The sequence below is a fragment of the Artemia franciscana genome, chromosome 2, assembly GCF_032884065.1.
Source record: "Artemia franciscana chromosome 2, ASM3288406v1, whole genome shotgun sequence".
Taxonomy (NCBI): Eukaryota; Metazoa; Arthropoda; class Branchiopoda; order Anostraca; family Artemiidae; genus Artemia; species Artemia franciscana.
In genome coordinates, this window is record NC_088864.1 from 5,247,707 (window position 1) to 5,274,793 (window position 27,087).

Here is a 27,087-nt window from a genome sequence, read left to right on the forward strand (position 1 = left end):
TAGAAAACGTATAGTAACATTTATAGTAGCCTAACAATAACAGCGTAAATATCGATTTTCAAAAAGATGGGAAAAAAGCAGAATTTCGATTTTCAAAAAGATGAAATACCTTTTCTTTTAGGTGTCAGCTCTGTTTAAAGTATTTGAAATCTTGGTTAGAAACGTGTAGTAACATTTATAGTAAAAGTAACAGCGTAAATATCGGTTTTCAAAAAGATGGGAAAAAGCGGAATTTCGATTTTCAAAAAGATGAAATACCTTTTCTTTTAGGTGTCAGCTCTGTTTAAAGTATTTGAAATCTTGGTTAGAAAACGTATAGTAACATTTTATAGTAAAGTAACAGCGTAAATATCGATTTTCAAAAAGATGGGAAAAAAGCGGAATTTCGATTTTCAAAAGATGAAATACCTTTTCTTTTAGGTGTCAGCTCTGTTTAAAGTATTTGAAATCTGGTTAGAAAACGTATAGTAACATTTTATAGTAACAAGTAACAGCGTAAATATCGATTTTCAAAAAGATGGGAAAAAAGCGGAATTTCGATTTTCAAAAAGATGAAAACCTTTTCTTTTAGGTGTCAGCTCTGTTTAAAGTATTTGAAATCTTGGTTAGAAAACGTATAGTAACATTTATAGTAAACAGTAACAGCGTAAATATCGATTTTCAAAAAGATGGGAAAAAAGCGGAATTTCGATTTTAAAAGATGAAATACCTTTTCTTTTAGGTGTCAGCTCTGTTTAAAGTATTTGAAATCTTGGTTAGAAAACGTATAGTAATTTTATAGTAAAAGTAACAGCGTAAATATCGATTTTCAAAAAGATGGGAAAAAGCAGAATTTCGATTTTCAAAAGATGAAATACCTTTTCTTTTAGGTGTCAGCTCTGTTTAAAGTATTTGAAATTGGTTAGAAAACGTGTAGTAACATTTAATAGTAACGTAACAGCGTAAATATCGATTTTCAAAAAGATGGGAAAAAAGCGGAATTTCGATTTTTAAAAAGATGAAATACCTTTTCTTTTGGGTGTCAGCTCTGTTGAAAGTATTTGAAATCTTGGTTAGAAAACGTTTTGTAACATTTATAGTAACAGTAACAGCGTAAATATCGATTTTCAAAAAGATGGGAAAAAAAGCGGAATTTCGATTTTCAAAAAGATGAAATACCTTTTCTTTTAGGTTTCAGCTCTGTTTAAAGTATTTGAAATCTTGGTTAGAAAACGTATAGTAACATTTTAGTAACAGTAACTGCGTAAATATCGATTTTCAAAAAGATGGAAAAAAACAGAATTTCGATTTTCAAGAAGATGATATACCTTTTCTTTCAGGTGTCAGCTCTGTTTAAAGTATTTGAAATCCTGGTTAGAAAACGTATAGTAACATTTATAGTAGCCTAACAATAACAGCGTAAATATCGATTTTCAAAAAGATGGGAAAAAAGCAGAATTTCGATTTTCAAAAAGATGAAACACCTTTTCTTTTAGGTGTCAGCTCTGTTTAAAGTATTTGAAATCTTGGTTAGATAACGTGTAGTAACATTTATAGTAAAAGTAACAGCGTAAATATCGGTTTTCAAAAAGATGGGAAAAAGCGGAATTTCGATTTTCTAAAAGATAAAATGCTTTTTCTTTTAGGTGTCAGCTCTGTTTAAAGTATTTGAAATCTTGGTTAGATAACGTGTAGTAACATTTATAGTAAAAGTAACAGCGTAAATATCGGTTTTCAAAAAGATGGGAAAAAGCGGAATTTCGATTTTCTAAAAGATAAAATGCTTTTTCTTTTAGGTGTCAGCTCTGTTTAAAGTATTTGAAATCATGGTTAGAATACGTATAGTAACATTTATAGTAAAAGTAACAGCGTAAATATCGGTTTTCAAAAAGATGGGAAAAAGCGGAATTTCGATTTTCTAAAAGATAAAATGCTTTTTCTTTTAGGTGTCAGCTCTGTTTAAAGTATTTGAAATCTTGGTTAGAAAACGTATAGTAACATTTATAGTAGCCTAACAGTAACAGCGTAAATATCGATTTTCAAAAAGATGGAAAAAAGCAGAATTTCGATTTTCAAAAAGATGAAATACCTTTTCTTTTAGGTGTCAGCTCTGTTTAAAGTATTTGAAATCTTGGTTAGAAAACGTATAGTAACATTTTTAGTAACAGTAACTGCGTAAATATCGATTTTCAAAAAGATGGAAAAAAACAGAATTTCGATTTTCAAGAAGATGAAATACCTTTTCTTTCAGGTGTCAGCTCTGTTTAAAGTATTTGAAATCCTGGTTAGAAAACGTGTAGTAACATTTATAGTAGCCTAACAATAACAGCGTAAATATCGATTTTCAAAAAGATGGGAAAAAAGCAGAATTTCGATTTTCAAAAAGATGAAATACCTTTTCTTTTGGGTGTCAGCTCTGTTGAAAGTATTTGAAATCTTGGTTAGAAAACGTTTTGTAACATTTATAGTAACAGTAACAGCGTAAATATCGATTTTCAAAAAGATGGGAAAAAAGCGGAATTTCGATTTTCAAAAAGATGAAATACCTTTTCTTTTAGGTGTCAGCTCTGTTTAAAGTATTTGAAATCTTGGTTAGAAAACGTATAGTAACATTTTTAGTAACAGTAACAGCGTAAATATCGATTTTCAAAAAGATGAAAAAAGCAGAATTTCGATTTTCAAAAGATGAAATACCTTTTCTTTTAGGTGTCAGCTCTGTTTAAAGTATTTGAAATCTGGTTAGAAAACGTATAGTAACATTTATAGTAGCCTAACAAGTAACAGCGTAAATATCGATTTTCAAAAAGATGGGAAAAAAGCAGAATTTCGATTTTCAAAAAGATGAAACACCTTTTCTTTTAGGTGTCAGCTCTGTTTAAAGTATTTGAAATCTTGGTTAGATAACGTGTAGTAACATTTATAGTAAAAGTAACAGCGTAAATATCGGTTTTCAAAAAGATGGGAAAAAGCGGAATTTCGATTTTAAAAGATAAAATACCTTTTCTTTTAGGTGTCAGCTCTGTTTAAAGTATTTGAAATCTTGGTTAGAAAACGTGTAGTAATATTTATAGTAAAAGTAACAGCGTAAATATCGGTTTTCAAAAAGATGGGAAAAAGCGGAATTTCGATTTTCAAAAGATAAAATGCTTTTCTTTTAGGTGTCAGCTCTGTTTAAAGTATTTGAAATCTGGTTAGAAAACGTATAGTAACATTTATAGTAAAAGTAACAGCGTAAATATCGGTTTTCAAAAAGATGAAAAAAGCGGAATTTCGATTTTCTAAAAGATAAAATGCTTTTCTTTTAGGTGTCAGCTCTGTTTAAAGTATTTGAAATCTTGGTTAGAAAACGTATAGTAACATTTATAGTAGTAACAGTAACAGCGTAAATATCGATTTTCAAAAAGATGGGAAAAAAGCAGAATTTCGATTTTCAAAAAGATGAAATACCTTTTCTTTTAGGTGTCAGCTCTGTTTAAAGTATTTGAAATCTTGGTTAGAAAACGTATAGTAACATTTTTAGTAACAGTAACAGCGTAAATATCGATTTTCAAAAAGATGGGAAAAAAGCAGAATTTCGATTTTCAAAAGATGAAATACCTTTTCTTTTAGGTGTCAGCTCTGTTTAAAGTATTTGAAATCTTGGTTAGAAAACGTGTAGTAACATTTATAGTAGCCTAACAATAACAGCGTAAATATCGATTTTCAAAAAGATGGGAAAAAAGCAGAATTTCGATTTTCAAAAAGATGAAATACCTTTTCTTTTAGGTGTCAGCTCTGTTTAAAGTATTTGAAATCTTGGTTAGATAACGTGTAGTAACATTTATAGTAAAAGTAACAGCGTAAATATCGGTTTTCAAAAAGATGGGAAAAAGCGGAATTTCGATTTTCTAAAAGATAAAATGCTTTTTCTTTTAGGTGTCAGCTCTGTTTAAAGTATTTGAAATCTTGGTTAGATAACGTGTAGTAACATTTATAGTAAAAGTAACAGCGTAAATATCGGTTTTCAAAAAGATGGGAAAAAGCGGAATTTCGATTTTCAAAAAGATGAAATACCTTTTCTTTTAGGTGTCAGCTCTGTTTAAAGTATTTGAAATTTGGTTAGAAAACGTATAGTAACATTTAATAGTAACAGTAACAGCGTAAATATCGATTTTCAAAAAGATGGGAAAAAAGCGGAATTTCGATTTTAAAAAGATGAAATACCTTTTCTTTTAGGTGTCAGCTCTGTTTAAAGTATTTGAAATCTTGGTTAGAAAACGTTAGTAACATTTATAGTAACAGTAACAGCGTAAATATCGATTTTCAAAAAGATGGGAAAAAAAGCGGAATTTCGATTTTCAAAAAGATGAAATACCTTTTCTTTTAGGTGTCAGCTCTGTTTAAAGTATTTGAAATCTTGGTTAGAAAACGTATAGTAACATTTTAGTAACAGTAACAGCGTAAATATCGATTTTCAAAAAGATGGGAAAAAAGCAGAATTTCGATTTTCAAAAGATGAAATACCTTTTCTTTTAGGTGTCAGCTCTGTTTAAAGTATTTGAAATCTGGTTAGAAAACGTATAGTAACATTTATATAGTAACAAGTAACAGCGTAAATATCGATTTTCAAAAAGATGGGAAAAAAGCGGAATTTCGATTTTCAAAAAGATGAAATACCTTTTCTTTTAGGTGTCAGCTCTGTTTAAAGTATTTGAAATCTTGGTTAGATAACGTGTAGTAACATTTATAGTAAAAGTAACAGCGTAAATATCGGTTTTCAAAAAGATGGGAAAAAGCGGAATTTCGATTTTCTTAAAGATAAAATGCTTTTTCTTTTAGGTGTCAGCTCTGTTTAAAGTATTTGAAATCATGGTTAGAAAACGTATAGTAATATTTATAGTAAAAGTAACAGCGTAAATATCGGTTTTCAAAAAGATGGGAAAAAGCGGAATTTCGATTTTCTAAAAGATAAAATGCTTTTTCTTTTAGGTGTCAGCTCTGTTTAAAGTATTTGAAATCTTGGTTAGATAACGTATAGTAACATTTATAGTAAAAGTAACAGCGTAAATATCGGTTTTCAAAAAGATGGGAAAAAGCGGAATTTCGATTTTCTAAAAGATAAAATGCTTTTTCTTTTAGGTGTCAGCTCTGTTTAAAGTATTTGAAATCATGGTTAGAAAACGTATAGTAACATTTATAGTAACAGTAACAGCGTAAATATCGTTTTTTAAAAAGATGAAAAAAGCGGAATTTCGATTTTTAAAAATATGAAATACCTTTTCTTTTGGGTGTCAGCTCTGTTTAAAGTATTTGAAATCTTGGTTAGAAAACGTATAGTAACATTTTTAGTAACAGTAACAGCGTAAATATCGATTTTCAAAAAGATGGGAAAAAAGCAGAATTTCGATTTTCAAAAGAATGAAATACCTTTTCTTTTAGGTGTCAGCTCTGTTTAAAGTATTTGAAATCTGGTTAGAAAACGTGTAGTAACATTTATAGTAACAAGTAACAGCGTAAATATCGATTTTCAAAAAGATGGGAAAAAAGCGGAATTTCGATTTTCAAAAAGATGAAATACCTTTTCTTTTAGGTGTCAGCTCTGTTTAAAGTATTTGAAATCTTGGTTAGAAAACGTTAGTAACATTTATAGTAACAGTAACAGCGTAAATATCGATTTTCAAAAAGATGGGAAAAAAAGCGGAATTTCGATTTTCAAAAAGATGAAATACCTTTTCTTTTAGGTGTCAGCTCTGTTTAAAGTATTTGAAATCTTGGTTAGAAAACGTATAGTAACATTTTTAGTAACAGTAACAGCGTAAATATCGATTTTCAAAAAGATGGGAAAAAAGCAGAATTTCGATTTTCAAAAGATGAAATACCTTTTCTTTTAGGTGTCAGCTCTGTTTAAAGTATTTGAAATCTGGTTAGAAAACGTATAGTAACATTTATAGTAGCCTAACAAGTAACAGCGTAAATATCGATTTTCAAAAAGATGGGAAAAAAGCAGAATTTCGATTTTCAAAAAGATGAAAACCTTTTCTTTTAGGTGTCAGCTCTGTTTAAAGTATTTGAAATCTTGGTTAGATAACGTGTAGTAACATTTATAGTAAAAGTAACAGCGTAAATATCGGTTTTCAAAAAGATGGGAAAAAGCGGAATTTCGATTTTTAAAAGATAAAATGCTTTTTCTTTTAGGTGTCAGCTCTGTTTAAAGTATTTGAAATCTTGGTTAGAATAACGTGTAGTAATATTTATAGTAAAAGTAACAGCGTAAATATCGGTTTTCAAAAAGATGGGAAAAAGCGGAATTTCGATTTTCTAAAAGATAAAATGCTTTTTCTTTTAGGTGTCAGCTCTGTTTAAAGTATTTGAAATCATGGTTAGAAAACGTATAGTAACATTTATAGTAACAGTAACAGCGTAAATATCGTTTTTTAAAAAGATGAAAAAAGCGGAATTTCGATTTTCTAAAAGATAAAATACCTTTTCTTTTAGGTGTCAGCTCTGTTTAAAGTATTTGAAATCTTGGTTAGAAAACGTATAGTAACATTTATAGTAGCCTAACAGTAACAGCGTAAATATCGATTTTCAAAAAGATGGAAAAAAGCAGAATTTCGATTTTCAAAAAGATGAAATACCTTTTCTTTTAGGTGTCAGCTCTGTTTAAAGTATTTGAAATCTTGGTTAGAAAACGTATAGTAACATTTTTAGTAACAGTAACTGCGTAAATATCGATTTTCAAAAAGATGGAAAAAAAGCAGAATTTCGATTTTCAAGAAGAATGAAATACCTTTTCTTTTCAGGTGTCAGCTCTGTTTAAAGTATTTGAAATCCTGGTTAGAAAACGTGTAGTAACATTTATAGCCTAACAATAACAGCGTAAATATCGATTTTCAAAAAGATGGGAAAAAAGCAGAATTTCGATTTTCAAAAAGATGAAATACCTTTTCTTTTAGGTGTCAGCTCTGTTTAAAGTATTTGAAATCTTGGTTAGAAAACGTTAGTAACATTTATAGTAACAGTAACAGCGTAAATATCGATTTTCAAAAAGATGGGAAAAAAGCGGAATTTCGATTTTCAAAAAGATGAAATACCTTTTCTTTTAGGTGTCAGCTCTGTTTAAAGTATTTGAAATCTTGGTTAGAAAACGTATAGTAACATTTTATAGTAACAGTAACAGCGTAAATATCGATTTTCAAAAAGATGGGAAAAAAGCAGAATTTCGATTTTCAAAAGATGAAATACCTTTTCTTTTAGGTGTCAGCTCTGTTTAAAGTATTTGAAATCTTGGTTAGAAAACGTATAGTAACATTTATAGTAACAAGTAACAGCGTAAATATCGATTTTCAAAAAGATGGGAAAAAAGCAGAATTTCGATTTTCAAAAAGATGAAAACCTTTTCTTTTAGGTGTCAGCTCTGTTTAAAGTATTTGAAATCTTGGTTAGATAACGTGTAGTAACATTTATAGTAAAAGTAACAGCGTAAATATCGGATTTTCAAAAAGATGGGAAAAAGCGGAATTTCGATTTTTAAAAGATAATATGCTTTTCTTTTAGGTGTCAGCTCTGTTTAAAGTATTTGAAATCTTGGTTAGAATAACGTGTAGTAATATTTATAGTAAAAGTAACAGCGTAAATATCGGTTTTCAAAAAGATGGGAAAAAGCGGAATTTCGATTTTCAAAAAGATGAAATACCTTTTCTTTTAGGTGTCAGCTCTGTTTAAAGTATTTGAAATCTTGGTTAGAAAACGTATAGTAACATTTAAAGTAACGGTAACAGCGTAAATATCGATTTTCAAAAAGATGGGAAAAAAGCGGAATTTCGATTTTAAAAATATGAAATACCTTTTCTTTTGGGTGTCAGCTCTGTGTAAAAGTATTTGAAATCTTGGTTAGAAAACGTTTTGTAACATTTATAGTAATAGTAACAGCGTAAATATCGATTTTCAAAAAGATGGGAAAAAAAGCGGAATTTCGATTTTCAAAAAGATGAAATACCTTTTCTTTTAGGTTTCAGCTCTGTTTAAAGTATTTGAAATCTTGGTTAGAAAACGTATAGTAACATTTTAGTAACAGTAACTGCGTAAATATCGATTTTCAAAAAGATGGAAAAAAACAGAATTTCGATTTTCAAGAAGATGATATACCTTTTCTTTAGGTGTCAGCTCTGTTTAAAGTATTTGAAATCTGGTTAGAAAACGTATAGTAACATTTATAGTAGCCTAACAATAACAGCGTAAATATCGATTTTCAAAAAGATGGGAAAAAAGCAGAATTTCGATTTTCAAAAGATGAAACACCTTTTCTTTTAGGTGTCAGCTCTGTTTAAAGTATTTGAAATCTTGGTTAGATAACGTGTAGTAACATTTATAGTAAAAGTAACAGCGTAAATATCGGTTTTCAAAAAGATGGGAAAAAGCGGAATTTCGATTTTCTAAAAGATAAAATGCTTTTTCTTTTAGGTGTCAGCTCTGTTTAAAGTATTTGAAATCTTGGTTAGATAACGTGTAGTAATATTTATAGTAAAAGTAACAGCGTAAACTATCGGTTTTCAAAAAGATGGGAAAAAGCGGAATTTCGATTTTCTAAAAGATAAAATGCTTTTCTTTTAGGTGTCAGCTCTGTTTAAAGTATTTGAAATCATGGTTAGAATACGTATAGTAACATTTATAGTAAAAGTAACAGCGTAAATATCGGTTTTCAAAAAGATGGGAAAAAGCGGAATTTCGATTTTCTAAAAGATAAAATGCTTTTTCTTTTAGGTGTCAGCTCTGTTTAAAGTATTTGAAATCTTGGTTAGAAAACGTATAGTAACATTTATAGTAGCCTAACAGTAACAGCGTAAATATCGATTTTCAAAAAGATGGAAAAAAGCAGAATTTCGATTTTCAAAAAGATGAAATACCTTTTCTTTTAGGTGTCAGCTCTGTTTAAAGTATTTGAAATCTTGGTTAGAAAACATATAGTAACATTTTTAGTAACAGTAACTGCGTAAATATCGATTTTCAAAATGATGGAAAAAAACAGAATTTCGATTTTCAAGAAGAAGAAATACCTTTTCTTTCAGGTGTCAGCTCTGTTTAAAGTATTTGAAATCCTGGTTAGAAAACGTGTAGTAACATTTATAGTAGCCTAGCCTAACAATAACAGCGTAAATATCGATTTTCAAAAAGATGGGAAAAAAGCAGAATTTCGATTTTCAAAAAGATGAAATACCTTTTCTTTTGGGTGTCAGCTCTGTTGAAAGTATTTGAAATCTTGGTTAGAAAACGTTTTGTAACATTTATAGTAACAGTAACAGCGTAAATATCGATTTTCAAAAAGATGGGAAAAAAAGCGGAATTTCGATTTTCAAAAAGATGAAATACCTTTTCTTTTAGGTTTCAGCTCTGTTTAAAGTATTTGAAATCTTGGTTAGAAAACGTATAGTAACATTTTTAGTAACAGTAACTGCGTAAATATCGATTTTCAAAAAGATGAAAAAAAACAGAATTTCGATTTTCAAGAAGATGATATACCTTTTCTTTCAGGTGTCAGCTCTGTTTAAAGTATTTGAAATCCTGGTTAGAAAACGTATAGTAACATTTATAGTAGCCTAACAATAACAGCGTAAATATCGATTTTCAAAAAGATGGGAAAAAAGCAGAATTTCGATTTTCAAAAAGATGAAACACCTTTTCTTTTAGGTGTCAGCTCTGTTTAAAGTATTTGAAATCTTGGTTAGATAACGTGTAGTAACATTTATAGTAAAAGTAACAGCGTAAATATCGGTTTTCAAAAAGATGGGAAAAAGCGGAATTTCGATTTTGTAAAAGATAAAATGCTTTTTCTTTTAGGTGTCAGCTCTGTTTAAAGTATTTGAAATCTTGGTTAGATAACGTGTAGTAATATTTATAGTAAAAGTAACAGCGTAAACTATCGGTTTTCAAAAAGATGGGAAAAAGCGGAATTTCGATTTTCTAAAAGATAAAATGCTTTTCTTTTAGGTGTCAGCTCTGTTTAAAGTATTTGAAATCATGGTTAGAAAACGTATAGTAACATTTATAGTAAAAGTAACAGCGTAAATATCGGTTTTCAAAAAGATGAAAAAAGCGGAATTTCGATTTTCTAAAAGATAAAATGCTTTTTCTTTTAGGTGTCAGCTCTGTTTAAAGTATTTGAAATCTTGGTTAGAAAACGTATAGTAACATTTATAGTAGCCTAACAGTAACAGCGTAAATATCGATTTTCAAAAAGATGGAAAAAAGCAGAATTTCGATTTTCAAAAAGATGAAATACCTTTTCTTTTAGGTGTCAGCTCTGTTTAAAGTATTTGAAATCTTGGTTAGAAAACATATAGTAACATTTTTAGTAACAGTAACTGCGTAAATATCGATTTTCAAAATGATGGAAAAAAACAGAATTTCGATTTTCAAGAAGAAGAAATACCTTTTCTTTCAGGTGTCAGCTCTGTTTAAAGTATTTGAAATCCTGGTTAGAAAACGTGTAGTAACATTTATAGTAGCCTAGCCTAACAATAACAGCGTAAATATCGATTTTCAAAAAGATGGGAAAAAAGCAGAATTTCGATTTTCAAAAAGATGAAATACCTTTTCTTTTGGGTGTCAGCTCTGTTGAAAGTATTTGAAATCTTGGTTAGAAAACGTTTTGTAACATTTATAGTAACAGTAACAGCGTAAATATCGATTTTCAAAAAGATGGGAAAAAAGCGGAATTTCGATTTTCAAAAAGATGAAATACCTTTTCTTTTAGGTTTCAGCTCTGTTTAAAGTATTTGAAATCTTGGTTAGAAAACGTATAGTAACATTTTTAGTAACAGTAACTGCGTAAATATCGATTTTCAAAAAGATGAAAAAAAAACAGAATTTCGATTTTCAAGAAGATGATATACCTTTTCTTTCAGGTGTCAGCTCTGTTTAAAGTATTTGAAATCCTGGTTAGAAAACGTATAGTAACATTTATAGTAGCCTAACAATAACAGCGTAAATATCGATTTTCAAAAAGATGGGAAAAAAGCAGAATTTCGATTTTCAAAAAGATGAAACACCTTTTCTTTTAGGTGTCAGCTCTGTTTAAAGTATTTGAAATCTTGGTTAGATAACGTGTAGTAACATTTATAGTAAAAGTAACAGCGTAAATATCGGTTTTCAAAAAGATGGGAAAAAGCGGAATTTCGATTTTGTAAAAGATAAAATGCTTTTTCTTTTAGGTGTCAGCTCTGTTTAAAGTATTTGAAATCTTGGTTAGATAACGTGTAGTAATATTTATAGTAAAAGTAACAGCGTAACTATCGGTTTTCAAAAAGATGGGAAAAAGTGGAATTTCGATTTTCTAAAAGATAAAATGCTTTTTCTTTTAGGTGTCAGCTCTGTTTAAAGTATTTGAAATCATGGTTAGAATACGTATAGTAACATTTATAGTAAAAGTAACAGCGTAAATATCAGTTTTCAAAAAGATGGGAAAAAGCGGAATTTCGATTTTCTAAAAGATGAAATGCCTTTTCTTTTAGGTGTCAGCTCTGTTTAAAGTATTTGAAATCTTGGTTAGAAAACATATAGTAACATTTTTAGTAACAGTAACTGCGTAAATATCGATTTTCAAAAAGATGGAAAAAAACAGAATTTCGATTTTCAAGAAGAAGAAATACCTTTTCTTTCAGGTGTCAGCTCTGTTTAAAGTATTTGAAATCCTGGTTAGAAAACGTGTAGTAACATTTATAGTAGCATAACAATAACAGCGTAAATATCGATTTTCAAAAAGATGGGAAAAAAGCAGAATTTCGATTTTCAAAAAGATGAAACACCTTTTCTTTTAGGTGTCAGCTCTGTTTAAAGTATTTGAAATCTTGGTTAGAAAACGTATAGTAACATTTATAGTAATAGTAACAGCGTAAATATCGATTTTCAAAAAGATGGGAAAAAGCGGAATTTCGATTTTCTAAAGGATAAAATGCTTTTTCTTTTAGGTGTCAGCTCTGTTTAAAGCATTTGAAATATATAGTAATATATTGTAACATATAGTAAGAGTGTAATACGTAGTAACATTGTAAATGTATAATATGTAATGTAATGGCAGTGTAAATGGCTTATGTTATATTATAACATGTTATGTTATATATTTTTCATGAAAACGAGAGTTTTAAGAGAAATCCCCAGGTTTGCATTTATCACTTTAAATTACTTACTATATCTTTACATTTTAGTTCATACTCGAAGATTACAGGTTAGATGATGTTCTCAATTTTATGGAAAGAGATGATCTGAGGAGACTAAATTTGAGGTAAGTTCTTCCTCTATTTTTTATTGTCCTTTTGAATTTTTGGGTCTTAGATGTAAATGCATACCTTTTAGTTCGATTCTGTGAGGTAGATATTAATGTGTCTTTTTTATCCTTTTTTTATAATTATTAAAATCCAATTTATATTTCCTTTCAAATGATCCGTGCGTGTTGAATAATACTTACAAACTGTTTGCAAGAGTTTTATCTTTTTCATCGTTTTTCAGAGAAATGGGGGGGGGGGCGTGCATTTTAAAGCTAGTTGAATCGGTTAATGCTAAGTGAAGTTTAGTCAAGGAAGAATTGTCTCTCTTTTTCTCTACGTACTTTTCGCACTGATTGAAATTGGAGACCCTCATACAAATAATTGACAGTTCGTTCTAATCAAATCATTCATATTCTCTTGATATTCAATTAACGCCTTAGTTAATCCTGGATTCTGTTATCGGACAAACTTCCAAAATTATATTTTTTTTTAATTCTCTGAATTTGGTTTTCAGTTGTTTGGTTAAAGGGAAGGGGGATTCTCCTTGGGAAGAGAATCTTCCATATTAAAATGAATTTGATTTTCATATTTTTTTTGGACTCTTTGCATATGCTATCAAATTTAACTAATTAATTAATTTATGTAAATGTATGGTAAATGAAAACTTTATTCAGTGCGGGATTAATTCTATTGTGGACATACTGACGTTTAAAAGAAATCGATGTTCGTGTTTATCGATTTAGTTCATTATCATATTTTTCGACTCGATTCCCCATTGGAGAAAGATTTTGCAGAAAACATTCCTCGCATAGGGGGGGGGGGGCTCAAATACTTTAAATATAAAAATAGATGGTTTTTACTACATAGGGAGGGATTTTGCGTGGTAGAGGCGGAATTTTCCCCGGAATTTCTTTCTTTTGAGATTGCAACAACGCACGACGGGTAAGCTAGTTTTCTTTAATTGAGCATTTATGCTTTTTCATTTGGAGTATTTTATTTTAGAGCCAGAGGTGAACTTCTATAATTTTGTTTGATAGCAACGATTTCAATTATCACTAACTATGCTCCCACATTTCTTGTTTCTCTAGTTGATCATTTCTGCCTTTTAATTTGGAGTGTTTTTTTAGAGCCTTAGTTGAATTTCTATAATTTTGTTTATTACTTTTCATTAAAACAATTTCAATTATCACTAACTTTGCTTTCGCACTTCTTGTTTCTCTAGTTGATCATTTATGCTTTTTAATTTGGATTATTTTATTTTAGAGCCATAGTTAATCTTCTATAATTTTGTTTATTACTTTTCATTGCAACAATTTCAGTTGTCACTACATATGCTCTCGCACTTCTTGTTTCTCTAGTTGATCATTTATGCTTTTTAATTTGGATTATTTTATTTTAGAGCCGGAGTTGAATTTCTATAATTTTGTTTGTTACTTTTCATTGCAACAATGTCAATTATCACTAACTTTGCTCTCGCACTTCTTGTTTCTCTTGTTTATCATTTATGGTTTTTAATTTGGATTATTTTATTTTAGAGCCATAGTTGAACTTCTATAATTTTGTTTATTACTTTTCATTGCAACAATTTCAATTGTCACTACATATGCTCTCGCACTTCTTGTTTCTCTAGTTGATCATTTATGCTTTTTAATTTGGATTATTTTATTTTAGAGCCGGAGTTGAATTTCTATAATTTTGTTTGTTACTTTTCATTGCAACAATGTCAATTATCACTAACTTTGCTCTCGCATTTCTTGTTTCTCTAGTTGATCATTTATGCTTTTTAATTTGGATTATTTTATTTTAGAGCCATAGTTGAACTTCTATAATTTTGTTTATTAGTTTTCATTGCAACAATTTCAATTGTCACTACATATCCTCTCGCTGTTCTTGTTTCTCTAGTTGATCATTTATGCTTTTAATTTGGATTATTTTATTTTAGAGCCGGAGTTGAATTTCTATAATTTCGTTTATTACTTTTCATTGCAACAATGTCAATTGTCATTAACTTTGCTCTCGCACTTCTTGTTTCTCTAGTTGATCATTTGTGCTTTTTAATTTGGATTATTTTATTTTAGAGCCGGAGTTGAATTTCTATAATTTTGTTTTTTACTTTTCATTGCAACAATGTCAATTATCACTAACTTTGCTCTTGCATTTCTTGTTTCTCTAGTTGATCATTTATGCTTTTTAATTTGGATTATTTTATTTTAGAGCCATAGTTGAACTTCTATAATTTTGTTTATTACTTTTCATTGCAACAATTTCAATTGTCACTACATATGCTCTCGCGCTTCTTGTTTCTCTAGTTGATCATTTATGCTTTTTAATTTGGATTATTTTATTTTAGAGCCGGAATTAAATTTCTATAATTTTGTTTGTTACTTTTCATTGCAACAATGTCAATTATCACTAACTTTGCTCTCGCACTTCTTGTTTCTCTAGTTGATCATTTATGCTTTTTAATTTGGATTATTTTATTTTAGAGCCATAGTTGAACTTCTATAGTTTTGTTTATTATTTTTCATTGCAACAATTTCAATTGTCACTACATATGCTCTCGCGCTTCTTGTTTCTCTAGTTGATCATTTATGCTTTTTAATTTGGATTATTTTATTTTAGAGCCGGAATTAAATTTCTATAATTCTGTTTGTTACTTTTCATTGCAACAATCTCAATTATCACTAACTTTGCTCTCGCACTTCTTGTTTCTCTAGTTGATCATTTATGCTTTTTAATTTGGATTATTTTATTTTAGAGCCATAGTTGAACTTCTATAATTTTGTTTATTACTTTTCATTGCAACAATTTCAATTGTCACTACATATGCTCTCGCGCTTCTTGTTTCTCTAGTTGATCATTTATGCTTTTTAATTTGGATTATTTTATTTTAGAGCCGGAATTAAATTTCTATAATTTTGTTTGTTACTTTTCATTGCAACAATGTCAATTATCACTAACTTTGCTCTCGCATTTTTTGTTTCTCTAGTTGATCATTTATGCTTTTTAATTTGGATTATTTTATTTTAGAGCCATAGTTGAACTTGTATAATTTTGTTTATTACTTTTCATTGCAACAATTTCAATTGTCACTACATATGCTCTCGCGCTTCTTGTTTCTCTAGTTGATCATTTATGCTTTTTAATTTGGATTATTTTATTTTAGAGCCGGAATTAAATTTCTATAATTTTGTTTGTTACTTTTCATTGCAACAATGTCAATTATCACTAACTTTGCTCTCGCACTTCTTGTTTCTCTAGTTGATCATTTATGCTTTTTAATTTGGATTATTTTATTTTAGAGCCATAGTTGAACTTCTATAATTTTGTTTATTACTTTTCATTGCAACAATTTCAATTGTCACTACATATGCTCTCGCGCTTCTTGTTTCTCTAGTTGATCATTTATGCTTTTTAATTTGGATTATTTTATTTTAGAGCCGGAATTAAATTTCTATAATTTTGTTTGTTACTTTTCATTGCAACAATGTCAATTATCACTAACTTTGCTCTCGCACTTCTTGTTTCTCTAGTTGATCATTTATGCTTTTTAATTTGGATTATTTTATTTTAGAGCCATAGTTGAACTTCTATAATTTTGTTTATTACTTTTCATTGCAACAATTTCAATTGTCACTACATATGCTCTCGCGCTTCTTGTTTCTCTAGTTGATCATTTATGCTTTTTAATTTGGATTATTTTATTTTAGAGCCGGAATTAAATTTCTATAATTTTGTTTGTTACTTTTCATTGCAACAATGTCAATTATCACTAACTTTGCTCTCGCATTTTTTGTTTCTCTAGTTGATCATTTATGCTTTTTAATTTGGATTATTTTATTTTAGAGCCATAGTTGAACTTCTATAATTTTGTTTATTACTTTTCATTGCAACAATTTCAATTGTCACTACATATGCTCTCGCGCTTCTTGTTTCTCTAGTTGATCATTTATGCTTTTTAATTTGGATTATTTTATTTTAGAGCCGGAATTAAATTTCTATAATTTTGTTTGTTACTTTTCATTGCAACAATGTCAATTATCACTAACTTTGCTCTCGCTCTTCTTGTTTCTCTAGTTGATCATTTATGCTTTTTAATTTGGATTATTTTATTTTAGAGCCGGAATTAAATTTCTATAATTTTGTTTTTTACTTTTCATTGCAACAATGTCAATTATCACTAACTTTGCTCTCGCACTTCTTGTTTCTCTAGTTGATCATTTATGTTTTTTAATTTGGATTATTTTATTTTAGAGCCATAGTTGAACTTCTATAATTTTGTTTATTACTTTTCATTGCAACAATTTCAATTGTCACTACATATGCTCTCGCGCTTCTTGTTTCTCTAGTTGATCATTTATGCTTTTTAATTTGGATTATTTTATTTTAGAGCCGGAATTAAATTTCTATAATTTTGTTTGTTACTTTTCATTGCAACAATGTCAATTATCACTAACTTTGCTCTCGTATTTTTTGTTTCTCTAGTTGATCATTTATGCTTTTTAATTTGGATTATTTTATTTTAGAGCCATAGTTGAACTTCTATAATTTTGTTTATTACTTTTCATTGCAACAATTTCAATTGTCACTACATATGCTCTCGCGCTTCTTGTTTCTCTAGTTGATCATTTATGCTTTTTAATTTGGATTATTTTATTTTAGAGCCGGAATTAAATTTCTATAATTTTGTTTGTTACTTTTCATTGCAACAATGTCAATTATCACTAACTTTGCTCTCGCACTTCTTGTTTCTCTAGTTGATCATTTATGCTTTTTAATTTGGATTATTTTATTTTAGAGCCGGAATTAAATTTCTATAATTTTGTTTTTTACTTTTCATTGCAACAATCTCAATTATCACTAACTTTGCTCTCGCACTTCTTGTTTCTCTAGTTGATCATTTATGCTTTTTAATTTGGATTATTTTATTTTAGAGCCATAGTTGAACTTCTATAATTTTGTTTATTACTTTTCATTGCAACAATTTCAATTGTCACTACATATGCTCTCGCGCTTCTTGTTTCTCTAGTTGATCATTTATGCTTTTTAATTTGGATTATTTTATTTTAGAGCCGGAATTAAATTTCTATAATTTTGTTTGTTACTTTTCATTGCAACAATGTCAATTATCACTAACTTTGCTCTCGCATTTTTTGTTTCTCTAGTTGATCATTTATGCTTTTTAATTTGGATTATTTTATTTTAGAGCCATAGTTGAACTTCTATAATTTTGTTTATTACTTTTCATTGCAACAATTTCAATTGTCACTACATATGCTCTCGCGCTTCTTGTTTCTCTAGTTGATCATTTATGCTTTTTAATTTGGATTATTTTATTTTAGAGCCGGAATTAAATTTCTATAATTTTGTTTGTTACTTTTCATTGCAACAATGTCAATTATCACTAACTTTGCTCTCGCACTTCTTGTTTCTCTAGTTGATCATTTATGCTTTTTAATTTGGATTATTTTGTTTTAGAGCCATAGTTGAACTTCTATAATTTTGTTTATTATTTTTCATTGCAACAATTTCAATTGTCACTACACATGCTCTCGCACTTCTTGTTTCTCTAGTTGATCATTTATGCTTTTTATGGCACTTGGTATTAACCAAGTGACATATAGCAGTCGCCAATTCTGTCGGTCTGTCGGTCTGTCTGTCGGTCTGTCTGTCGGTCTGTCTGTCGGTCTGTCTGTCGGTCCCGGTTTTGCTACTTTAGGCACTTCCAGGTAAGCTAGGACGATGAAATTTGGCAAGCGTATCAGGGACCGGACCAGATTAAATTAGAAATAGTCGTTTTTCCGATTTGACCATCTGGGGGGGAGTGGGGGCCCGGTTAATTCGCAAAAAATAGAAAAAATGAAGTATTTTTAACTTATCAGCGGGTGAGTGGATCTTAATGAAATTTAATGTTTGGAATGATATTGTGACTCAGAGCTCTTATTTTAAATCCCGACCGGATCTGATGACATTGGGGGGAGTTGGAGGGGAAAATCTAAAGTCCCGGTTTTCTACGTTAGGCACTTCCAGGTAACCTAGGACGATGAAATTTGGCAAGCGTATCAGGGACCGGACCAGATTAAATTAGAAATAGTCGTTTTCCCGATTTGACCATCTGGGGGGGGGGGAGTGGGGGCCCGGTTAATTCGCAAATAATAGAAAAAATGAAGTATTTTTAACTTATCAGCGGTTGATTGGATCTTAATGAAATTTAAAGTTTGGAATGATATTGTGTCTCAGAGCTCTTATTTTAAATCCCGACCGGATTTGATGACATTGGGGGGAGTTGGAGGGGGAAAACCTAAAGTCCCGGTTTTTCTACGTTAGGCACTTCCAGGTAAGCTAGGACGATGAAATTTGGCAAGCATATCAGGGACCGGAACAGATTAAATTAGAAATAGTCGTTTTCCCGATTTGACCATCTGGGGGGGGGGTGGAGGCCGGTTAATTCGGAAAAAATAGAAAAAATGAAGTATTTTTAACTTATGAGCGGGTGATTGGATCTTAATGAAATTAGATGTTTGGAATGATATTGTGTCTCAGAGCTCTTATTTTCAATCCCGACTGGGTTTGATGACATTGGGGGGAGTTGGAGGGGGGAAACCTAAAATCTTGGAAAACATTTATAGTGGAAGGATCGGGATGAAACTTGATGGGAAAAATAAGCGCAAGTCCCAGATACATGATTGACATAATCGGAACTGATTTGCTCTCTTTAGGGTAGTTGGGGGGGGGAGTAATTCTTAAAAATTAGAAAAATTAGGTATTTTCAACTTACGAACGGGTGATTGGATCTCAATGGAATTTGATGTTTAGAAGGATATCGTGTTTTAGAGCTCTTATTTTAAACCCGACCGGATCTGGTGATGGGGGGCGGGGAGTTGGGAGGGGGAAACCTAAAACTTGGAAAACACTTAGAGTGGAGGGATCGGGATTAAACTTGGTGGAAAAAAACACGAGTCCTAGATACATGATTGACATAACCAGAACGGATCCACTCTCTTTGGGATAGTTGGGGGGGGTGGGTTAATTCTGAAAAATTAGAAAAAAATGAGGTATTATTAACTTACGAACGGGTGATTGGATCTCCATGAAATTTGATTTTTAGAAGGATATCGTGTCTCAAAGCTCTTAATTTAAATCCTGACCGGATCTGTTGACATTGGGGGAAGTTTGGGGTGGGGAAACCTAAAATGACGGGAAACGCTTAGATTGGAGGGATTGGGATGAAACTTGGTTGGAAAAATAAGCAGAATTCTGAAAAATAAGAAAAATGACGTATTTTTAACTTACGAAGGAGTGATCGGATCTTCATGAAATGTGATATTTAGAAGGATCTTGTGCTTTAAAGTTCTAATTTCAAATTCCGACCAGATCCTGTGACATTCGGGGGAGTTGGAGGGGGGAACCGGAATTCTTGGAAAACATGAAAATTGGAGTATTTATATCTTACGAATAGATGATCGGATCGTAATGAAATTTGATTTTTAGAAGGAATTCATGTCTCAGAGCTCTTATTTCTTATTATTCAAATCCTGACCAGATCTTTTGACATTGTGGGGATTTGGAGGGGGAAATCTTGGAAAAACACTTGGAGTGTAGGAATCGAGATGAAGCTTGGTGGATAGAATAAACATATGTCCTTGATACGTGATTGACAGAATCGTACTGGATTCGCTCTCTTTGGGGGAGTTGGGGGAAGGGGTTCAGTGATTTGGCGAGTTCGGTGCTTCTGGACGTGATAGGGCGATGAAAATTGGTTGGCGTGTCAGGGAGCTGCACAATTTGACTTGATAAAGTCGTTTTCCCAGATTCGACCATCTGGGGGGCAAAAGGGAGAGGGAAAATTAGAAAAAAATAGGTATTTATAACTTACGAGTGGGTGATCGGATCTTAATGAATTTGATATTTAGAAGGACTTTGTGACTCAGAGCTCTTATTTTAAATCTTGACCGGCATTAAGCCTCTTATTTTCCTTTTTAAATCAATCTATTGATTCATAGAATTTTGTTAGAGCTCATACCATATGATCTCTTGGCTCTTAGCTCTTCTCGCCTCGTCACAAGTGCCATATGAGCTCTTAGCTCTTGTTAATTTGGATTATTTTATTTTAGAGCCGGAGTTGAATTTCTATAATGTTGCTTGTTACCCTGTCATAGCAACAATTTCAATTATCACTAACTATGCTCCTGTATTTCTTAACTCTCTAGTTGATCACTTATGGTCTTTAATTTCGATTATTTTATTTTAGAGCCGGAGATGAACTTTTACAATTTTGTTTGTTACCTTTCATAGCAACAATTTCAATTATCACTAACTATGATCCTGTATTTCTTATTTCTCTAGTTGATCACTTATGCTCTTTAATTTGGATTGTTTTATTTCCGAGCCGGAGTTGAACTTTTACAATTTTGTTTATTACTTTTAATAGCAACAATTTCAATTATCACTAACTATTCTCCGACATTTCTTATTTCTCTAGTCGATCACTTATGGTCTTTAATTTCGATCATTTTATTTTAGAGCCAGAGATGAACTTGTATATTTTTTTTTTAATACTTTTCATAGCAACAATTTCAATTATCACTAATTATGCTTCCGCGCTTCTTATTTCTCTATGTGATCATTTATGCTTTATAATTTGGATTATTATCAAACAGTTCGTTGTAACGAACTGTAGTAAGGAGCGACCCGGCTCAATAGTAAACGAGACTCTAAAAAACGGAATTTTGATGCTAAAAGATTCATCAAAAGAATCGGATTTTCATGTTGATTTTAAATATATAAGTTTCATCAAATTTAGTCTTTGTCATCAAAAGTTACGAGCCTGAGAAAGTTTGCCTTATTGTGGAAAATAGGAGGAAACATCCCCTAAAATTCATAATATCTTAACGAAAATCACACCATCGCATTCGGCGCATCAGAGAACCCTATAGCAAAAATTTCAAGCTTCTATTTACAAATGTGGAATTTCGTATTTTTTGCCAGATGACAGATCACGGGTGCGTGTTTATTTGTTTTTTTTTGTTGTTGTTTTTTTTCTTTTCTCCAGGGGTCATCGTATCAACCAAGTGGTCCTATAATTTCGCAAGAGGGCTCATTCTAACGGAAATGAAAAGTTCTAGTGCCCTTTTTAAGTGACCAAAAAATTTGGAGGGAACCTAGGCCCCCCCCGCTCATTTTTTCCCAAAGTTGACGGATCAAAATTTTGAGATAGCAATTTTTTTCTGCATAGTCGATAACCACAAAAACTATGTGTTTGGGAATGACTTACTCCCCCACAGTCCCTGGGGGAGGGGCTGCAAGTTAAAAACTTTGACCAGTGTTTACATACAGTAATGTTTATTGGGAAGTGTACAGACGTTTTCAGGGGGATTTTTTGGGGTTGGAGGGGTGGGGCTGAGGGGAGGGGGCTATGTGGGAGGATCTTTCCTTGGAGGAATATGTCATGGGGGAAGAGAAATTCAATGAAAAGGGCGCAGGATTTTCTAGCATTACTATAAAAAAAAACAATGAAAAGTAAACATGAAAAAGTTTTTTCAATTTAAAGTAAGGAGTAGCATTGAAACTTAAAACGAACAGAGATTAATACGCCTATAAGGGGTTCTAAAAATACTTTAGCATAAAGAGCGAGGTATTTAGGAGGAGATAAATACCTCGCTCTTTATACTAAAGTATTTTTAGTAATTTCAACTATTTATTCTACGGCCTTTCTGATTCAGGGGTCATTCTTAAAGAATTGTGACAAAACTGACGATTTAGTGTAAAGAGCGAGGTAACAACGAGGGTACAAACCCCCTCGTATACATAATAAAAATATAAGAATATAAAAGCTCGTTACGTAAGTTAATTCTTAAGTTACGTATATTATTTACTAATAAAAACGTTCGTTAAAAATTAAAAGTTCTAGTTGCCTTTTTAAGTAACCGAAAAATGGGAGGGTAACTAGGCCTCCTTCCCCACTCTTTATTCCTCAAAATCGTCTGATCAAAACTAAGAGAAAGCCATTTAGCCCAAAAAAGAATTAATATGCAAATTTCATTTTAATAATTTATGTGTGGAGAGCCAAAATAAAATATACATTAATTCAAAAACGTTCGGAAATTAAAATAAAAAAACAAGTTTTTTTTATTGAAAGTAAGGAGCGACATTAAAACTTAAAACGAACAGAAATTACTCCGTATATGAAATGGGTTGTCCTCTCCGCAATCCCTCGCTCTTTACGCTAAAGTTTGACTCTTTGCCACAATTCTACTTTTTTAAACAATTAAAAGGTTTAGCTTAAAAAGCGAGGGATTGTAGAGGGGACAACCCATTTCATATACGGAGTAATTTCTGTTCGTTTTAAGTTTTAATGTCGCTCCTTACTTTCAGTTTAAAAAAACTAGTTTTTTTATTTAATATTTTCAGAGCTTGAACTTGAACTTGTATAATTTTGTTTATTACTTTTAATAGCAACAATTTCCATTGTCACTAACTATGCTCCGGCATTTACTTATTTCTCTAGTTGATCACTAATGGTCTTTAATTTCAATTATTTTATTTTAGAGCCGGAGATGAACTTCTATAATTTTGTTTAATACTTTTTATAACAACAGTTTCAATTATCACTAACTATGCTTCCGCACTTCTTATTTCTCTATGTGATCACTTATGCTTTATAATTTGGATTATTATATTTCTAGAGCCGGACTTGAACTTGTATAGTTTTGTTTATTCCTTTTAATAGCAACAATTTCAATTATCATTAACTATCCTACCGCACTTCTTATTTCTCTGTTTGATCATTTATGCTTTTTAATTTAGATTATTATATTTTAGAGCAGGTCTTGAAATTTCATAATTTTGTTTATTACTTTTAATAGCAACAATTTCAATTATCAATAACTATGCTCTGGCATTTCTTATTTCTCAATTTTATCATTTATTCTTTTTTAATTTGGATTATTTTATTTTAAAGCCGGAGTCGAACTTTTATAATTTTGTTTACTACTTTTAATAGCAGTACTTTCAATTATCACTACCTATTCTCTTGCACTTCTGATTTCTCTAGTTTATCACTTATGCTCTCTAATCTGGATTATTTTATTTTAGAGCCGGAGTTGAACTTCGACTTTATAGAGCTATACAAGAGTATCGTAAATCAAAAATGTCTCAGTCGGATATTGAGGCTGCTGGTTCAAGCAGAGGTTGATTTGGAAATGACAAATACTCACAGACTGCCTATTTTTCACTTTTTATAAGAGTATCACTTTTTTCCCTGAAAATTTATCAGCCCAAAGTTAGAGCATGTTATTTATGTAAAATAATATTTGAATAATTCTATTAGTAAATAAAGATGGACCAGTTTTATTCTTAATGTAAGAGTAACTGTACTTGATTGACCAGAACAACTTTTCTATATTTGTCTATATAGAGCTATCGGATGATAAACAGTCCTATAATGAGGAAGTCTATCTTTATTTACTATCTCTTTTCCTTTAATTAACAAGTTTTATATTTTAGATAAATAATATACGTTTTTTGCTTTTGAGATAATTCAAAAAGTAGATGTGTATGCATTTTTCATACAGTTTGAACAAGAAGATTATGAAAAATTTACCTAATCTATCTTGATTTTAGACGGCTGAGCGATACTCCACATTGCTTTGAGTTTTGAAGCTTAATTGTAATGTTTTAACTTTTAAGTTTTGACTTTTCGAGGTAAATAGTTTATCCATCGATTTTATGGAGAGAATATATCTAAACAAACCCAGTGTTCTTGAAGTGTAGTTTGAGATTCTTTAATTGCTTAAATCGGCTGAAATATGAAAAATATGTATGCCTACTCGTGATTCTTGATCTTTTTTTTCTTCAAGTATTTTTTTTTTATTTTTAAGCCCTGCGGCTAACTTTTGGTATGCAGGTTGTTTCGGCATTTAATCGCCTGCTGGATGGATAGCTAACCCAAATAATAGGCCAAAAACCATCCATTTATTTGTAAAGTAAATAATTTGAGGCCTGTTTCCGCCGTCCAAACTAATACGTTTGAATTCATGGAAATGTATTAATTGGGTCTGAAATTTTTAAATGGTATGTTCCAGGACCGTACCCATTATTTTCTTCGGGGGGTGGGTGGGGGAAGGTGCAAAAGGATTTTTTTTTCGGAGGAGGGGGTACGAAAATTTTTCTAACGCATCAAAAAATTTGTTTATATCCATTTTTCTTAGGTTTTTACGAGTCGGACTGACAGTAATACTTGATGACTTTAAGAATATAGTGCAAAACTGTAAAGCATCAAAATCATCTAGGGTTATTTATTAAGCGAAATATTCAAGTTTATTTCTATCCTTCGATTTTGTTCAATCTCACGCTCGAAATCAATCAACAATTGTCTCTAATTCGAATTATTACGGTATTCCGTTTACATTCGTAAGTGACAAGTTTCGTTCGCAATGCAAAATTATTACAATAGCTTGTTACGGTGATAAAAACAGGCCTCTGATACCAACCCTTTTCTGCCTTTTGAAATTCCATTTCTTAGTTTCCAACTGAGTTTTAGAATATTAAATTAACTGCCTTGTCAGTAGACTAAAGATATTTGTTACTCCTGTACTGCCTAGAGTTGAGTTTCTCAAGTGTTTCGTTCTTGCCTTGCCTACAAGCTATAACCTCCCGCTCTTCCTAGTACTTGATTCTATCCCCCTTATAGGATTACTTATCGTTATTGTTATGCCTAAAGGTTGTATCCGACATTTTTATGCCCATGGAGTTAATTATCGAAAACTGTTTACTAAGCTGTCATGGTTGCAGTAGCAGCTGGAACCTAGTAAAGAACAAACCAAAGCCATTAGTAACAAAAAAGTGTTTTAAAAAAGTGGCTTGTGAAAAAAAAATTGCCAGGAATGGTAACTATTATCTCGATGAGTTTTAACAGTAAAATTTTATAATTTCTGGGAATTTAGGAAAATTGCGTTAAACCCAAGGCCGTATCCAGAGAAGGGGGTTACCGGGTTAGAATCCCCCACCCAAAAAAAACGGCCAACCCGTAAAAAAATAGTAAAAATGCATTTAAAATAATTTTGATGCATTTGTAGATATTTTTTTGTAAACCTTCCCCCCGTACACAAATCTTGCATACGCCCATACTTAAAGCCCTAATAAACAGCGTCAGATCAAACACAAAGTACACGATTGCAATCGTTATTGCCCGAAAACTCTATGTAGAAAACTTACTGAAGCTTCTCTTGAGCAACAACAAAAAAAATCAGTTTTTTGTACGGGTTGCTCCTAAAGGCCGAACCAACTGTAAATGTAGATCAGGAGTATTGAGGCGTGATTAAGCATACATTAACTTGGCGGTTGTCTAATTGAATGCAACTGAGGAAACTATTTATAATAGTTATTTCAGAAATATCAAAATGTTAAATGGACCTTTAGACGTAGCAGCGACATATAATTCTAATTAATCATAAAATGAACCCCATTTAGCCTGTAGGAAAGTTGAAAGACAGTATACTTGATCGAAATTCAATAATTGTTCCCGAAAAGTCTAATTACCTTCTTACAAGACGTACCTTATTGGGAAGCTCTATTCATGGAGTTTGCTTCCTTTGTCTTGTCCTTGAAGACTAACTCTGCCATAGTTATTAACTGCCGTTTTTTTGTTACTGTAAAAAATTTATTTGAATTGTCGATCATTTATAGTTGTCTTATTGAAATCTACGTCATTATTAAATACTTTAAGTTATTTTTATCTAAAAAACAATGTTCCTTCAATAAAAAAATCTTCAATAAAATATTAGCCTTTCCTATATAGGAATTTGGCAAGTTTTAAAATGACTATCTTTTTTCTCGTGGGTGTTCAAGCACTGCCATCTTTTTGATAAGTGATGGCGTTAAAGGCTATAAAAGAAGATAAAAAGGGATAATAAAAATAAGAACAGATTCCTTTGAAAAAAATTGCTCTGTTTATAATGATTCCTTAATTCTTTTAGAACCCCCTGTCCCCCACAAGGTTCTATTCCTTGTTTAGCAGACTATCGGTTTCTTTACCTTACATAGATTATAGTAGTTTATCTAACAAGCTCGAAAATTGCTTTAACGTGTTTAGTATTCTATAGGGCTAGTATGTTTTCTTTTTCGATTTTTATGCATGATGTATTGTTTTTAGTTATTTACTTATTTTCTTTTAACTGTTTGTTCTATTTTCTCTACACCAGAGTCAGACTAACCAAGTTACTTGAAACTCAAAGTCAGTTGTGCAAATCACATATATTGACTGCCTTCTGCTTGATATATTCAAAAACGTGCCTTTATAACTTATCTCGAAATTTTAGTTTCGCAGTGATATTTTGCACTAAGTCTGGACTATCATATTTTTGATTATTTAGTCCTAGGCAATCAATTTATTATTTTATGCCTTGGTACTGTGCTAGAAATTAATAAAAAGAAAAAAAATATGATAACCTCAAGAATATGATCGCTACTCAAGAGTGTACTTTATGTTTATATGTATTTCCTTATTATAACAGGGGTAGAAATTACTTTAACAAGGCCAATATTTTAGGGTGTTATTCGTTTTATTTTTGTCTTTACGATTTTGATTCTCAGGTTCACTTGTCTTTAACTCCATCTAATAAATAATTTGAGACCAATTGGCTTTTGGTTAATAAGACATTTATAATCAGGGGTCGATGCGCGATTCAGGGTGGAGGGAGAGGCGAGGGGTAAATCTGGTGTCTTTCTTTTACAGACTTGTACGAATTTGAGACGATATGAACATTCTCTCCTTTGACTGGACCCATTAATTATGTTAATAGATAAATTAATTGTGTTAGTTATTAGTTAATTAATTCTGTTAATAGGTTCTATGGATTCTTGAACT

At 30.8% G+C, this 27,087-nt stretch overlaps 1 protein-coding gene across 1 annotated transcript in view; it reads left to right on the plus strand.

Moving 5' to 3' along the window:
* Positions 1-27,087, plus strand: part of LOC136036336 (mitogen-activated protein kinase kinase kinase 15-like) — a 145,869-nt gene extending 118,782 nt beyond the window's left edge. The window contains exons 24-25 of the mRNA XM_065718489.1: positions 12,162-12,238; positions 23,316-27,087. Coding sequence (XP_065574561.1) covers positions 12,162-12,238; positions 23,316-23,415 — 177 coding nt within the window. The 3' untranslated portion in view covers positions 23,416-27,087. The remainder of the gene's footprint in view (positions 1-12,161; positions 12,239-23,315) is intronic.